This window comes from Doryrhamphus excisus, chromosome 15 (genome assembly GCF_030265055.1).
Source record: "Doryrhamphus excisus isolate RoL2022-K1 chromosome 15, RoL_Dexc_1.0, whole genome shotgun sequence".
Lineage (NCBI taxonomy): Eukaryota > Metazoa > Chordata > Actinopteri > Syngnathiformes > Syngnathidae > Doryrhamphus > Doryrhamphus excisus.
The window spans coordinates 4,601,652-4,615,368 of record NC_080480.1 but is presented as its reverse complement, the minus strand read 5'-3'; the positions used below and the strand labels follow the sequence as shown (position 1 = coordinate 4,615,368).

The 13,717-nt window shown below is 40.5% G+C and overlaps 2 protein-coding genes across 2 annotated transcripts; one reads left to right on the top strand and one right to left on the bottom strand.

Annotated features, from left to right (window-relative positions):
- The first annotated feature begins 585 nt into the window (after positions 1–585).
- Positions 586–8,423, top strand: LOC131103675 (zinc finger protein 37-like). The gene is made up of 7 exons (XM_058050133.1): positions 586–925; positions 1,005–1,207; positions 1,316–1,402; positions 2,543–2,641; positions 2,832–2,942; positions 3,007–3,130; positions 4,407–8,423. Exons 1-7 carry the CDS (start codon positions 916–918, stop codon positions 6,128–6,130), a joined length of 2,358 nt encoding a protein of 785 aa, XP_057906116.1. The 5' UTR covers positions 586–915; the 3' UTR covers positions 6,131–8,423.
- Positions 8,424–11,178: 2,755 nt separating this feature from the next.
- On the bottom strand, positions 11,179–12,030 carry LOC131103677 (myeloid-associated differentiation marker homolog). The gene has a single exon (XM_058050135.1). It carries the CDS (start codon positions 12,028–12,030, stop codon positions 11,179–11,181), a length of 852 nt encoding a protein of 283 aa, XP_057906118.1.
- Between the last annotated feature and the right edge of the window lie 1,687 nt (positions 12,031–13,717).

The following is a 13,717-nucleotide window of genomic DNA, read 5'->3' as shown; positions in this document are numbered from 1 at the left end:
TTTATTTACAGAAAGAAAATTAGTATTACAGCAAATAGCAAAGGTAGAAAATCCTAAAGTGGTGTGTTCAAGGGTCTTCTTTTCTTCTGCCTCATTGCAGTCAGTCAGGTAATTGTTGCATTAATGTTTTTTGTTAAAAAATATACATTTTTACTAATATTATTTCACTTCCGAGTATAGCTCTTCAAATGAGCACATGCGCAGTTGCGGGTTTCTTGAATATTTTTCCGAAGTCAAATTAAAGTATTAATACGTTTCTTCGGTTATTTCTACTGTATACTAATATAATATAATTACAATTAATCGTATGGTTACTTTTGCGAGTTACACGCTTTGCCCGTTATGAGCTGAGGCGGAACCGATGTTTCACAGAGGAATACAAAATAGGGACTGGACTATAAAGGGTGACAACACTAAATAATGTGTCCGGGTTCTAATGTGATATCAAATGACACTTAGTTAAGACATAATGTGTACAACTTCTGTTTTGTTTTTCTTTTCTTCCCTCTAGTAACCGAAGTACTCACGCTGAAGATACATACTCCTGTACACTAGGTGGAGCTAAGCACATAAACGTTGGTTGTGTCCCGCCTTAAAGAAGAAGAACAAGGAACCAATCTTTCCCGGTGAAGACCGGACATAATATGCAGTGGGACAAAGCAAAAAACGTCGAGCCACAGATGTAGCGTTGTGCTTGAATCCTTCGCTTTGAAATAACTAGACAATTTAAGAGTTCAGCGACATGTTTAATTGCAACTTTGATGGCTAGCTTCAAGTATTAGACAGTCGCAGTGATAAAATATTTGACATTTTTAAACCATTAAAACTTAACGCAACTGTGGCGCGACAAGAAGACGGTAAAGTGGATTTATTGTGGCTGAACTCCGAGAGTTTTGATCTTATTTATGAGTGAAAATGAATACAGGTACGTTAATTTCGTTTTTTTTAATACTTAATGTCTGATATACACGTTTTGAATTAATAACGCGCTTTTGGTTCGTTAGGTGTGCAACTTCCGGTTTCCGCTTTGCGCCTAATGGTGTCACCAATTCAGCTTGTGTCGGCAGCAATCTGGCAAACCGTCCAGCAAAGAGTTGTGGCAGATTATGGGATGCTGGAGGATTTTGTTTCCATGGTGACAGACATTGTCCCAGATCTGCTAACCAGTTCTCAGAGGGCCCAACTCATCCTGGGCCTACGAGCGCGGGTAAGAAGGCCACTCCCACGGGAATGGCGTCACTATTATTGCTTTAGTTTTAAAGTTTTAGTATTCTGTAACATTTCTTTTAAACAATTTTTAATATTTTTTCTTTAGGTGATCTTGGAGTTATGTCAGTACGAAAGAACAGCCAACGTCAACATCATGCAGCAACACCTGGACAGGATGAACATCCTCATCAAGGTATTATACAATGGATTAATAATCTCATTTACATATATCATATATATAAAATTGTTTTTTAAGGCAATTTTTGGGTGGGCAATATTTACTAAAATTCACAGAGCCTCTTGCGATAACAATATATATAACGATACTTTGTTAGGAATATAATAATAATGGAACAGCAACAGGTTACATGCGCCCTAAGGAAAGCCATACTGGTCAATTGTATTTTTTTTAAGCCAAGGAAACATATTATATATATATATTATATTTTATTATATTTATTTCTTTTATTTTATTCATTAAGTCATTCATTTTCTACCGCTTTTCCTCACGAGGGTCGCGGGGGGTGCTGGAGCCTATCCCAGCTGTCTTCGGGGCGAGAGGCGGGGTACACCCTGAACTGGTGGCCAGCCAATCACAGGGCACATATAGACAAACAACCATTCACACTCACATTCATACCTATGGACAATTTGGAATCGCCAATTAACCTAGCATGCATGTTGTTGGAATAATTTTACTTTATTTTAGTTTTATTGTGTGCGAGACACATTTTTGTACTTTGTATGGAAAATGTTGTAATAGAATTATTCCTATTCTTATGAGGGTTGCGGGGGGGGGCAAGCCAATCACAGGGCACATATAGGCAAACAACCATTCACACTCACATTCATACCTATGGACAATTTGGAGTCGTTAATTAATCTAGCATGTTTTTGGAATGTGGGAGGAAACCGGAGTACCCGGAGAAAACCCAGAGATGGTCAAGGGTGGAATTGAACTTGGGTCTCCTAGCTGTGAGGCCTGCGCGCTAACCACTCATTCACCGTGCATTTCATTTTCTATTGCTTATCTTCACGAAGGTTGCAAAGGGGGGGTGCGTAGCATGTTTTTGGAATGTGGGAGGAAACCGGAGTACCCGGAGAAAACCCACGCATGCACGGGGAGAACATGCAAAACTCCACACAGAGATGGCCGAGGGGGGAATTGAACTATTTTATTTTATTTATTTTATATATATTTTGATCACATTTATTGTGCAAATTGTGGGATCTGCTGTATAGCATATGCATCAGGTTCAAATACCCTCATTTCAAGTTATAATGGAGTTTTTTTTTTTCACCTCATACTATGATGTTTTGCAACGTTTTGCAGATGTACGCTACGGACGAGGATGATTATCCGTGCTCAGACTTTGTGGAATATGTCAAACATTTGGTGCACAGTCCTGCTGAGAGGGAACACTTCTTTCTGGTTAGTGTTGATTCTGCATTTTCACACTTTGGGTTAAAACACATGTCAGAAAAAAGTGGATTTATTGTCATATATTTTGCATTATGAATGCAGATTAAACTTGTACACAATTAGAGATTTATGTAGTGTTTTAGTAGAAAAGAGTAGAATGGAGCCCCTTTAAACAGGTTACCTGTGTTGTCCTTTTTAGAATGTTTTTCCAGAAGAGTTCGGCCCGTCGTATGATGAAGCCCTTACCGCCCTGATGGAGATCTTTCTATCCAGGCTTGAGGCTTTTCTCCCTTGGCGAACGTTCCAACAGGTACATCTAACATCATAATCCATCATACGCATCACAAGAAACATCAAGTTTCTCGTCGATTTAGGTGGCGACTACATGTGACGAGGTGTCCTCCGCTCTGGTGAGCAGTATGGAGTCCATGCGGCGCTGCGAGGAACTCAGGACCCTGCTGCACAATCACAAGGAACATAGTCAGCTCGGAAACAGTGGCAAGTATTTTTTATTTTTTTTTTATTTCTGTCTTAACCCTTCAAGCGCCAACATTGCTGAATATAACAAGCCATCTCAGTAAATACGGCGCCTCATGTAGTGAATACTTTACACCAGGAGATGGCGAGCAGGGGATGTTGGTGGGTTGTCAAAATATCGCAAATGGGGACGGCAGTAGCGGAATGTAAAAAAAATAAAAATAGCAGGGAATAGCAGCATACCAGATAGTCTCCACTGGAGAGTCCTCCGTAAAAAAAAGCACATTTTCCATACAGGCTTCACAGCTAGGAGACCCGAGTTCAATTCCAACTTCGGCCATATCTGTGTGAAGTTTGCATGTTTGGGTTTTCTCCGGGTACTCCGGTTTCCTCCCACATTCCAAAAACATGCTAGGTTAATTGCCGACTCCAAATTGTCCATAGGTATGAATGTGAGTGTGAATGGTTGTTTGTCTATATGTGCCCTGTGATTGGCTGGCCACCAGTCCAGGTTGTACCCCGCCTCTTACCTGAAGACAGCTGGGATAGGCTCCAGCACCCCCCGCAATCCTCGTGAGGATAAGCGCTAAAAAATTAATGAATGAATGAACCTTCAAAATGTGTTTTCTTAACATTATTAGAGCTCTCTAGACATGAAGTAGCACCCCTATAGTCACTTATACACTCCTATAATTCATTATTTATGACATTACACAACTCTTTTGCTGGAGACCCGCGTTCAATTCCACCCTCGGCCATCTCTGGGTTTTCTCCGGGTACTCCGGTTTCCTCCCACATTCCAAAAACATGCTAGGTTAATTAGCAACTCCAAATTGTCCATAGGTATGAATGTGAGTGTGAATGGTTGTTTGTCTATATGTGCCCTGTGATTGGCTGGCCACCAGTCCAGAGTGTACCTTGCCTCTCGCCTGAAGACAGCTGGGATAGGCTCCAGCACCCCTGCGTCACCATAATGATAAGCGGTAGAAAATGAATGAATAAATGAAGGTTTGGGCAGGTTTCGTACGTCGCACTTGCAGACTTCTACATGTGGGATTTGGTACGTCCCCCATCCTTGTGAAGGTGTTACTCCTTCATGGTCACATAGGGAAACACCTATGGGTTCTCAGATTACAAGAGAACTGAAAACCAGAAACTACGCGTGACTATCGTGGACACAAGGTCCAGTCCAGGGTGTACCCCGCCATCTAAAATGGCTGTTTAGATAGCAAAGTTGTGTACCCCTGGTTGTTTTGTTATCGTTAGGCAACAAAATCTTCTTTTCTTTGCTTTCCAGATGATTCCGTGGATGACACCTGCATCCTCTCAGCCCTCAAACGTGCCGCGGTAAAAGAACGCAGCTTGCAGGGTGAGCGTCCAAGCGCCTTTTCGCCACACGGAGAATCGGAAACAGTCACATGTGGTCCCATCAAGACCGAGATCAATGAAGCCGATTGGGTAGAAATCGCACAATGGGAGGAAAACACAAAAAGTAAATTAAGTAATGTTTCTTTTCCTACTGTGGGAGATTGCGTTCAAGTGGAAAAAACGTCTCGATCTGTGCGAGCAAACCGAGGCTTAAAGATGAAAATGATTTTATTGGAAGAGAAGAAAGGACTTGAGGCATCCGCGACAAGTCCTTCCGATCATTCCGACGATGAAGCCGAGAGCGTCGGAAGCGGCGCCTCCTCCTGGTCTTTCTACTCCGATGATGACTCCGGCGGCGCTCCTCATTCGTGGTCCGAGTACTCCAGCGACGACGCGACTCCTGTCAGCAGTTCCGTACCAAGCCATGTCGAAATGGAAGAGGAGGAGGTCGATTTCGTCCCAAACGAAGACGGCGAATTCTCAGAAGTCCCGCCTCAAAAAAGCTCCCGTCACGTCCAGTGTTTCATCTGCAACGAGCAAGTCCAAACAAACCTGAAAACCCACCTGAGAACCCACTTCCCCGACGGTCAGTACACCTGCCCGCGGTGCGCCAGCCGCTTCAAACTTTTCACTTCGCTTAGACTACATTTGAAAAGAATCTGCTCTGACCATTTCCGTCAGCAAGCGGGCGACGGTCCGACTCTGGGTCAGGATCGCTACAAATGCGACCAATGCGACGAGGCGTTCAAGTATAAACTATCGCTGGAAGCGCACCAGCGCACCCATAATGAGCTGTACTGCAATGTGTGCAGGAAGGTCTTAAAGGACGCCGCCATGTTGGAAAGACACAAGTCCTCCCACCCTGGTTTTCAGTGCACTCGCTGCGAGGAGACCTTCATTCTTTTCAAGCCCCTGATCAGACACTTTGAAGACCTCCATAAGATCAGCAGACCTTTTAATTGCAACCATTGCCCCAAGACCTTCTCTAGTATCCGCTTGTTGATCAGACACGAGTGGAAGCACACGGGCGGGTTGCCGTTCCGGTGTGCGCTTTGCGGCCTGCGCTTCCGAAACGACGCCGATCTCGTTTCGCATCAACGCGTTCACACCAAGGAGAAACCGTACCTCTGCGCCGTGTGCGGGAAAACCTTCTCCCAGAGATCCAATCTTCTTCGGCATTTGCATTTTCTCCACAGCGAATCTAAAAACGAGAAGAAACACTTCTGCACCGAGTGCCAAGCGTCCTTCAAAGAAAAAGGTTCACTGAGGCTCCACCAGAGACGGAAGCACCACAAACAACTTTTCCGCCATCAGTGCCCGGATTGCGGCAAGACCTTCTCGGCGTCGTCCATCAACAGACACAAGCTCATCCACACGGGAGAGAGACCTTTCAAATGCACCGTCCCCGAGTGCGATAAGTCCTTCCTGTCTACGGCCGAGGTGAAGAAGCACGTGCTCATGTTCCACTCCACCGAAAGACCGTTTAAATGCAACGTTTGCCCAAAGGCCTTCGTCACCGTGGGCTTGCTGAACATGCACGCCAAGATCCACTTGGGCAAGAAGCCGTTTGTTTGCGATATTTGCCTCAAGGCTTTCCCAAGGCGCCACAGCATGAACAGGCATAAAAAGCTCGTACATTCGGTTCCTAGCTAGGTCGTACGAACACGGCATTGCTTTTAAGATTGCGTTAGTGCAACCTTCAAGGACCTTCATTTTTTAGGGAATTTTGCCCATCATCAACAATTCTTATGATTTTTGTCTCTTTTCTGTGCTTTCTACAGATATAAAAACATAAAAAGAGACGGCTAAGAATGATTTGTTATGATTGTGCCTGTGGGGCAGCACAGCGGACGAGTGGTTAGCACACAGACCTCACAGCTAGGAGACCAGGGTTCAAATCCACCCTCGGCCATCTCTGGATTTTCTCCGGGTACTCCGGTTTCCTCCCACATTCCAAAAACATGCTAGGTTAATTAGCAACTCCAAATTGTCCATAGGTATGAATGTGAGTGTGAATGGTTGTTTGTCTATATGTGCCCTGTGATTGGCTGGCCACCAGTCCAGGGTGTACCCCACCTCTCGCCCTGAAGACAGCTGGCATAAGCTCCAGCACCCCTCGTGAGGATAAGCACAAAAAAAATGAATGAATTAATTAACCTTCAAAATGTGTTTTCTTAACATTATTAGAGCTCTCTAGACATGAAGTAGCACCCCTATAGTCACTTATACACTCCTATAATTCATTATTTATGACATTACACAACTCTTTTGCTGGAGACCCAAGTTCAATTCCACCCTCGGCCATCTCTGGGTTTTCTCCGGGTACTCCAGTTTCCTCCCACATTCCAAAAACATGCTAGGTTAATTGCTGACTCCAAATTGTCCATAGGTATGAATGTGAGTGTGAATGGTTGTTTGTCTATATGCGCCCTGTGATTGGCTGGCCACCAGTCCAGGGTGTACCCCGCCTCTCGCCCGAAGACAGCTGGGATAGGCTCCAGCACCCCCCCCCGCGACCCTCGTGAGGATAAGCGCTAAAAAATTAATGAATGAATGAACCTTCTAAATGTGTTTTCTTAACATTATTAGAGCTCTCTAGACATGAAGTAGCACCCCTATAGTCACTTACACACTCCTATAATTCATTATTTCTGACATTACACTGCTGGAGACCTGAGTTCAATTCCACCCTCGGCCATCTCTGTGTGGAGTTTGCATGTTCTCCCTGTGCATGCGTGGGTTTTCTCCGGGTACTCCGGTTTCCTCCCACATTCCAAAAACATGCTAGGTTAATTGGCGACTCCAAATTGTCCATAGGTATGAATGTGACTGTGAATGGTTGTTTGGCGACCAGGCCAGCTGTGAGACATAATCCCTCCAGCGTGTCCTCGGTCTACCCCAGGGCCTTTTCCCCGGCCTTTTCTTTTAGGTGTGTCCCATTACATGCATTAATTACCTGCCTCTTTTATAGCTGTTTTTGTATCTTTAGAACTCACAGAAAAGAGAGAGGAAAAAGTGCAGTTTTCCTTTCAGGATCTGGTCTCAATCTCAACTCATTTGGGGGACCGGCGTCAAGGATCTAGTCCTGACATATGTGTCAAACCAAGTGACTAACTCTTCAACAAACAGGAAGTCGGTACTCGACATGAGCGTGGTAAAAGAAATAATGCTATTAGCATCACAGAGCAACAGATAGATAACACACACAGGTAAAACTACTACAGCAACTTTTTTACAAAACAAGTGTAGCAAAGCATGCTGGGAAGCCATAGTGACGCCATCTGCCGTGATGATTTTAGTTGTTTGAGAACTGCTAACTCTTGATTCATGTTGGGTTTCGATTGGTGTTTTACGTCATTAATAAAAAAATAAATAAAATCTGTGTAATGCTTGCAAGTGATTTCCTGTATTTTAGTCAATAGTGCTTTTTATTTGGCATATAATTTGAGTTAATACTACAACACTTAGGTACCACCAGCATTGCTTTTAAAGTGCTTTGCAGGGTCTTTATCCACAGTATAACAGGTCACTGTTGGCACTGTAGTGGAGTTTAAGGTTGAATGCTGATTTCAACATGCTTCACTGACAAAACAAGGGGGGGAAATCCACGCGTAAGTTGTTCCATTTGACAAAAGTTTCCCTTTATAGTTCCCTGCTAGGTAGAACAAAAGATGGAGGATTAGTTCAAATGTACGTGACATTATGTTCGTTAATGACTTGACGTCAGACTTGTTGATTTTGCTTCATAATTGAGAATGTTAGCATAAAAAACAACACCGTGCACCATTACTTTTTATCTTTATTCATCAAATTACAAAGTCCCCGTGTTTTTATTTTATATTTTTTTACACTCTTGTAGTCTATCTTCACGTACAGTGAAACCTAAGCTTTCGCCATTAACCCGTTCCAAAAAGTCAGACGAAAATAAAATAATCCGGAAAAAAAATATTTTATATATAAAATACTTAACAGGTAGAAAAAAAGATAAATACACGTCAGTTACTATATAATAGCTCACTTAAACTTTATTTTAACTTCATTGCACATACTGATCTCGCTCGCTTTGTTGTGTGCATCCACGAAACCGTTCCCCCTGAAACCAGTGTTAATCGTTCTTTCTGACCTATATAGTTGTATAGTCTTTATATAGCAGCTGTATTTAATTATTAAAAAAGAAGTAGTTTCGGAAGTAGGCCTAAACGAGTTGTTAGACGTTCTGTGTAGGTTTTATAATCAAATAAACCACACACAAGCACATAATTAATAATTAATGATTAAATTGTTTTTATAGTAACTCTAAAATAATACTATGGTAATGGTTAAATTTTCCCCCCACCATGTGGGCTCCTTCCTGGTATAAAGTGTAATGGAAACGTTCATTCGTTGAAAAAACAATTCCATGACTCATTGGCTTGTAATCACAACAAACAGATGACAGTTTCGGATAAAATGTGTTTTCCCACTGGGAATTATTGTTTCCTTTTTAAAGTGCATTTCTGTGTCTGCTGGTGCCATACTCAAAAAAATTCAGATTCTTAGGTTATTGATTGTTTCCACTCTTTTTCATTTATTGCTATTATTCCTCATATTTATATATTTTTATATCTTATTCAGGCCATACCGTGCACATGACATGCAAGCAACCTGCAAGGATACACTTGGACCAGAGGTAAGAACCATTAAGAATTTCTGTGGAAATGTTTTTGTGAACAGTTCAAGCGACAGCTCAATTATAGCATTTTGTTAGTGATAATATAATGTCTAACACAAAAGTAATTGAATATTTTTGTATTTGGAGCATATAAAACCTGCTTCTAACATTCTACATACAGTTTTTAACATTATTAGAGCCCTCCAGACACAAAATAGCACCCCTATGGTCACCTTTACACTCCCATTAGCCAAAATAGTACACATATTAATAGTAAATAAAATACAAACTCACACATTAGCATTGTATTTTCTTCTTTTTTTTACTTCCTTTACTGTACAGTACTTCCTGTGGTGGCTGTTGTCTTATCAGTGTAACATTACTGACCCCTAGTGACCAGTATGAAACACACACAATGTTACAATGTCTTTGTATGTGTCTTCTGAATGCCTTATATTTGTAATTTAATTCATTTGGACATTTTTATGCCTTTTAAAATGCTTAATTTAGGCAAAAATATGCATATTTTGACTAATAATGTGCAATATTCAACCACAAAACAGTAAAAATTTATTAATATATTTAGAAAAAAAACAAAAAATATAAATACATAATGTATAACACATTTTATTCGTAACACACTTTACATTTCAAGCAAATCTGAACGAGATATTAGTCACATGTTCTCTTACAACTGATGATGACATAATTCCACACCTATAATAATAGTAAGTACTGTTGTCTCATCAGTGTAACATTACTGACCCCTAGTGACCAGTGTGAAACACTTCATATCATCACAATGTCTTTGTATGTGTCTTCTGAATGCCTTATATTTGTAATTTAATTCATTCTGACATTTTTATGCCTTTTAAAATGCTTAATTTAGGCAAAAATATGCATATTTTGACTAATAATGCGCAATATTCAACCACAAAACAGTAAAGATTTATTAATATATTTCGGAAAAAAACAAAAAATATAAATACATAATGTACAACACATTTTATTCGTAACACACTTTACATTTCAAGCAAATCTGAACGAGATATTAGTCACATGTTCTCTTACAACTGATGATGACATAATTCCACACCCATAATAATAGTAAGTACTGTTGTCTCATCAGTGTAACATTACTGACACCTAGTGACCAGTGTGAAACACTTCATATAATCACAATGTCTTTGTATGTGTCTTCTGAATGCCTTATATTTGTAATTTAATTCATTTGGACATTTTTATGCCTTTTAAAATGCTTAATTTAGTCAAAATATGCATTTTTTGGACTAATAATAGATCATATTGAACCACAAAACAGTAAAGATTTATTAATATATTTCAGAAAAAAAACAAAAAAATATAAATACATAATGTATAACACATTTTAATTGTAACACACTTTACATTTCAAGCAAATCTGAACGAGATATTAGTCACATGTTCTCTTACAACTGATGATGACATAATTCCACACCCATAATAATAGTAAGTACTGTTGTCTCATCAGTGTAACATTACTGACACCTAGTGACCAGTGTGAAACACTTCATATCATCACAATGTCTTTGTATGTGTCTTCTGAATGCCTTATATTTGTAATTTAATTAATTTGGACATTTTTATGCCTTTTTAAAATGCTTAATTTAGGCAAAATATGCATTTTCTTGACTAATAATAGATCATATTTAGCCACAAAACAGTAAAGATTTATTAATATATTTCGAAAAAAAACAAAAAATATAAATACATAATGTATAACACATTTTATTCATGACACACTTTACATTTCAAGCAAATCTGAACGAGATATTAGTCACATGTTCTCTTACAACTGATGATGACATAATTCCACACCCATAATAATAGTAACTGCTTTACAATGCGGTAATAAAGTGAGGCAATAGCCTCATTATTGTTTCAGGATCCAAAGGCTATGCAGGCTATTTATTTTCTCCCTGTTTATGGCAGTAATAACACAGTTTTAATCATTAACTAGCATTAAACATCATTTCATAAAAAAAGACAGGAAGTGTTCTTAACAACATTGTCACTCGCTCCTGGCTAACAAGACAAGCCGTATGGAGTAGACGCAATCCAGGACGTAAACGCAGAAATTGAGAAGAGTCATAACGGTGATCATGACCAGTTTATCCCATGAGCACAAGTAGCCACAGTTGGGGGGTCTGCCGTTGTTCGGGAAACTATAAAGCGGCCATATCACCACCGCCGTTATGTACATAACCGCCGCCGAAATGTCATAAACGATGACTATCTTGTCGAAAAACGGCACCCGTGAGCTCAGCTGCACAACCGTGAGCAGGATGATAAGCATGGCCGAGATGAAGCACAAGGAGAACACGGCCACGCACCATTGCAGTTCGGGGGTGCCTTCGTACTGCCTTTTCTCCAGAGATGTGAAAATAAGACAGGCGAGGAAAACCTCCAGCATTTTCATTAAGCCGGGCAACGTGGAGAGGAAGCCGCGGATTTGACCGCCGGGACGAAGACGAGTTAGAGTCACTTCGCCAACGTATACCCCGAGACACGCCCACGCCACCACGGAAGCGGCGATTTGCCTGGGGCATACGTCGCAGCTGAAGAAAACGGGGTATATAATAGCGGCGGGGAGGCACATGATGCTCGCCAGTACGGCGAAAGCGGTGGTGAAGTCATCCCAAGCGAAAGGTAGCTTCCTGCTGAAGGTGGAGAACTCCAGGACCACGATGAGGAAGGTGAAGAAGAAGCAGAAGCACCAGGTGAACATGCACCATGCCCAGTAAGGAGACGGGACGTACCCCGCTGATGCCACCAGGCTGAAAGTCACGCACGTGACGATGATGGCCGCCAGACGCAGGATGCCCACCGGCTGGGTGAGAGAGTGGACGTCAACGTGGACCATGATTGGGGCCCTCAGATGTTCTCCTCTTTGCTATTCATTCCCCCCCCAAAAAAACACCCAAAAGCTTTCAAAACCAGACCAAATCCACAACAGATGCATGTTGAGTCTTGAAAACCGGAATCCGGGGTCCAACAGGGCGTGTACTCATACACGGCATGCGTGGCTTATCTGTGCACTATATGGCCCTCGGTCCACATCGCTCATTGGACACCCTCCGATTATCATGCTAACATCAAGGCGCACTCACTTGGACTCTGGTCCTCTCGCCCTTTCTCATATCGGAGACTTGATTGTGCAAATTTGCTCACACAGGATCGTCTGAAGAGAGTTGGGCGGGATTTCGCTCCTCCCTCTTTCCTTTTCCTGTCCCGTGCCGACCCGCACTGACAATTGCCTACAGCAATGCGGGCCGGGGGGGCGTTTGTAAACCGCGGCTGTTTTTCGTCATTAAAAATAACATCTATAAGTCACACTGGACTATACATTGCTTTTATTTTATTTTATTTTATTTTATTTTATTTTATTTTATTTTATTTTATTTTATTTTATTTTATTTTATTTTATTTTATTTTATTTTATTTTATTTTATTTTATTTTATTTTATTTTATTTTATTTTATTTTATTTTATTTTATACCGCTTTTCCTCAGGAGGGTCGCCGAGTGCTGTGGTTATTTTATTTTATTTTATTTTATTTTATTCTATTCTATTCTATTCTATTCTATTCTATTCTATTCTATTTATTATTATTATTATTTAATTATATTTATTTTAATTTTTTATTATTATTATTATTATTATTATTATTATTATTATTATTATTATTATTATTATTATTATTATTATTATTATTATTATTATTATTATTATTATTATTATTATTATTATTATTATTATTATTATTATTATTATTATTCATTCATTTTCTACCGCTTATCCTCATGAGGGTTGCGGGGGTGCTGGAGCCTATATATAATCCCCCAGCGGGCACAATAAAGCCCTAAAACGGGCGACTGTCATGTCACTCAACCCCCATGTCACTTCCTGTCCGCTCACCACGCAGCTCCGCTAGCTAACAAGCTAGCTAACAAATTTACATCGACACACACAAACAGGAATCTTATTTTTGTCTCATTTTCTCTTGTTATGTCTATAATGTAGGGTGACAGGAGTGTAAAGGTTAGTATAGGGGTGCTATTTAATGTCTAGAGGGCTCTAATAATGTTAAAAATCTGTATTTTGAAGGCAGGTCAAGTCGCAGGACCAAGCAAACTATGAAAAAAAGTGAAAAACGATTCGGGAAATGGGCGTGGCAGTGTTGCTGCTTAATGTGAGTGCGTGTGTAAATGTGTCAAGCGTATAGCATTATAGTAACATATAGCCGTTCGTTATCATGAAACTAAGCCAGTGGCCACGTCCTATGTGCTCCATGGTATGCACACCCCAACACACCCTGGCAAACACACATTGAAAGGCCAAGGTTGGGTCCTGCCGCCTCTTTTAAGCGTTGAACAAACACCTCACTCCGGTATTTATTAACACGCCACTCATTTGCACAAAAAGTCACGTTTTATTCATTTGGTACATATGAATCAGCTGAAAAAAATATATGATTATTACCATTATTATTTTTCCCATTAAAAAAAATCCAAATATTTCAATTTTAATCTGAAATCATTTTAAAGGGG

What these genes read in the sequence shown, in the direction of transcription:
- LOC131103675 (XM_058050133.1), top strand. An exon ending in TCCTGGGCCTACGAGCGCGG is followed by an intron (nt 1,208 to 1,315) that starts GTAAGAAGGCCA and finishes TTTTTTCTTTAG; the next exon opens with GTGATCTTGGAGTTATGTCA. An exon ending in AGAGGGAACACTTCTTTCTG is followed by an intron (nt 2,642 to 2,831) that starts GTTAGTGTTGAT and finishes TGTCCTTTTTAG; the next exon opens with AATGTTTTTCCAGAAGAGTT.
- LOC131103677 (XM_058050135.1), bottom strand. Translation starts at nt 12,030, where the DNA reads ATGGTCCACGTTGACGTCCACTCTCTCACCCAGCCGGTGGGCATCCTG.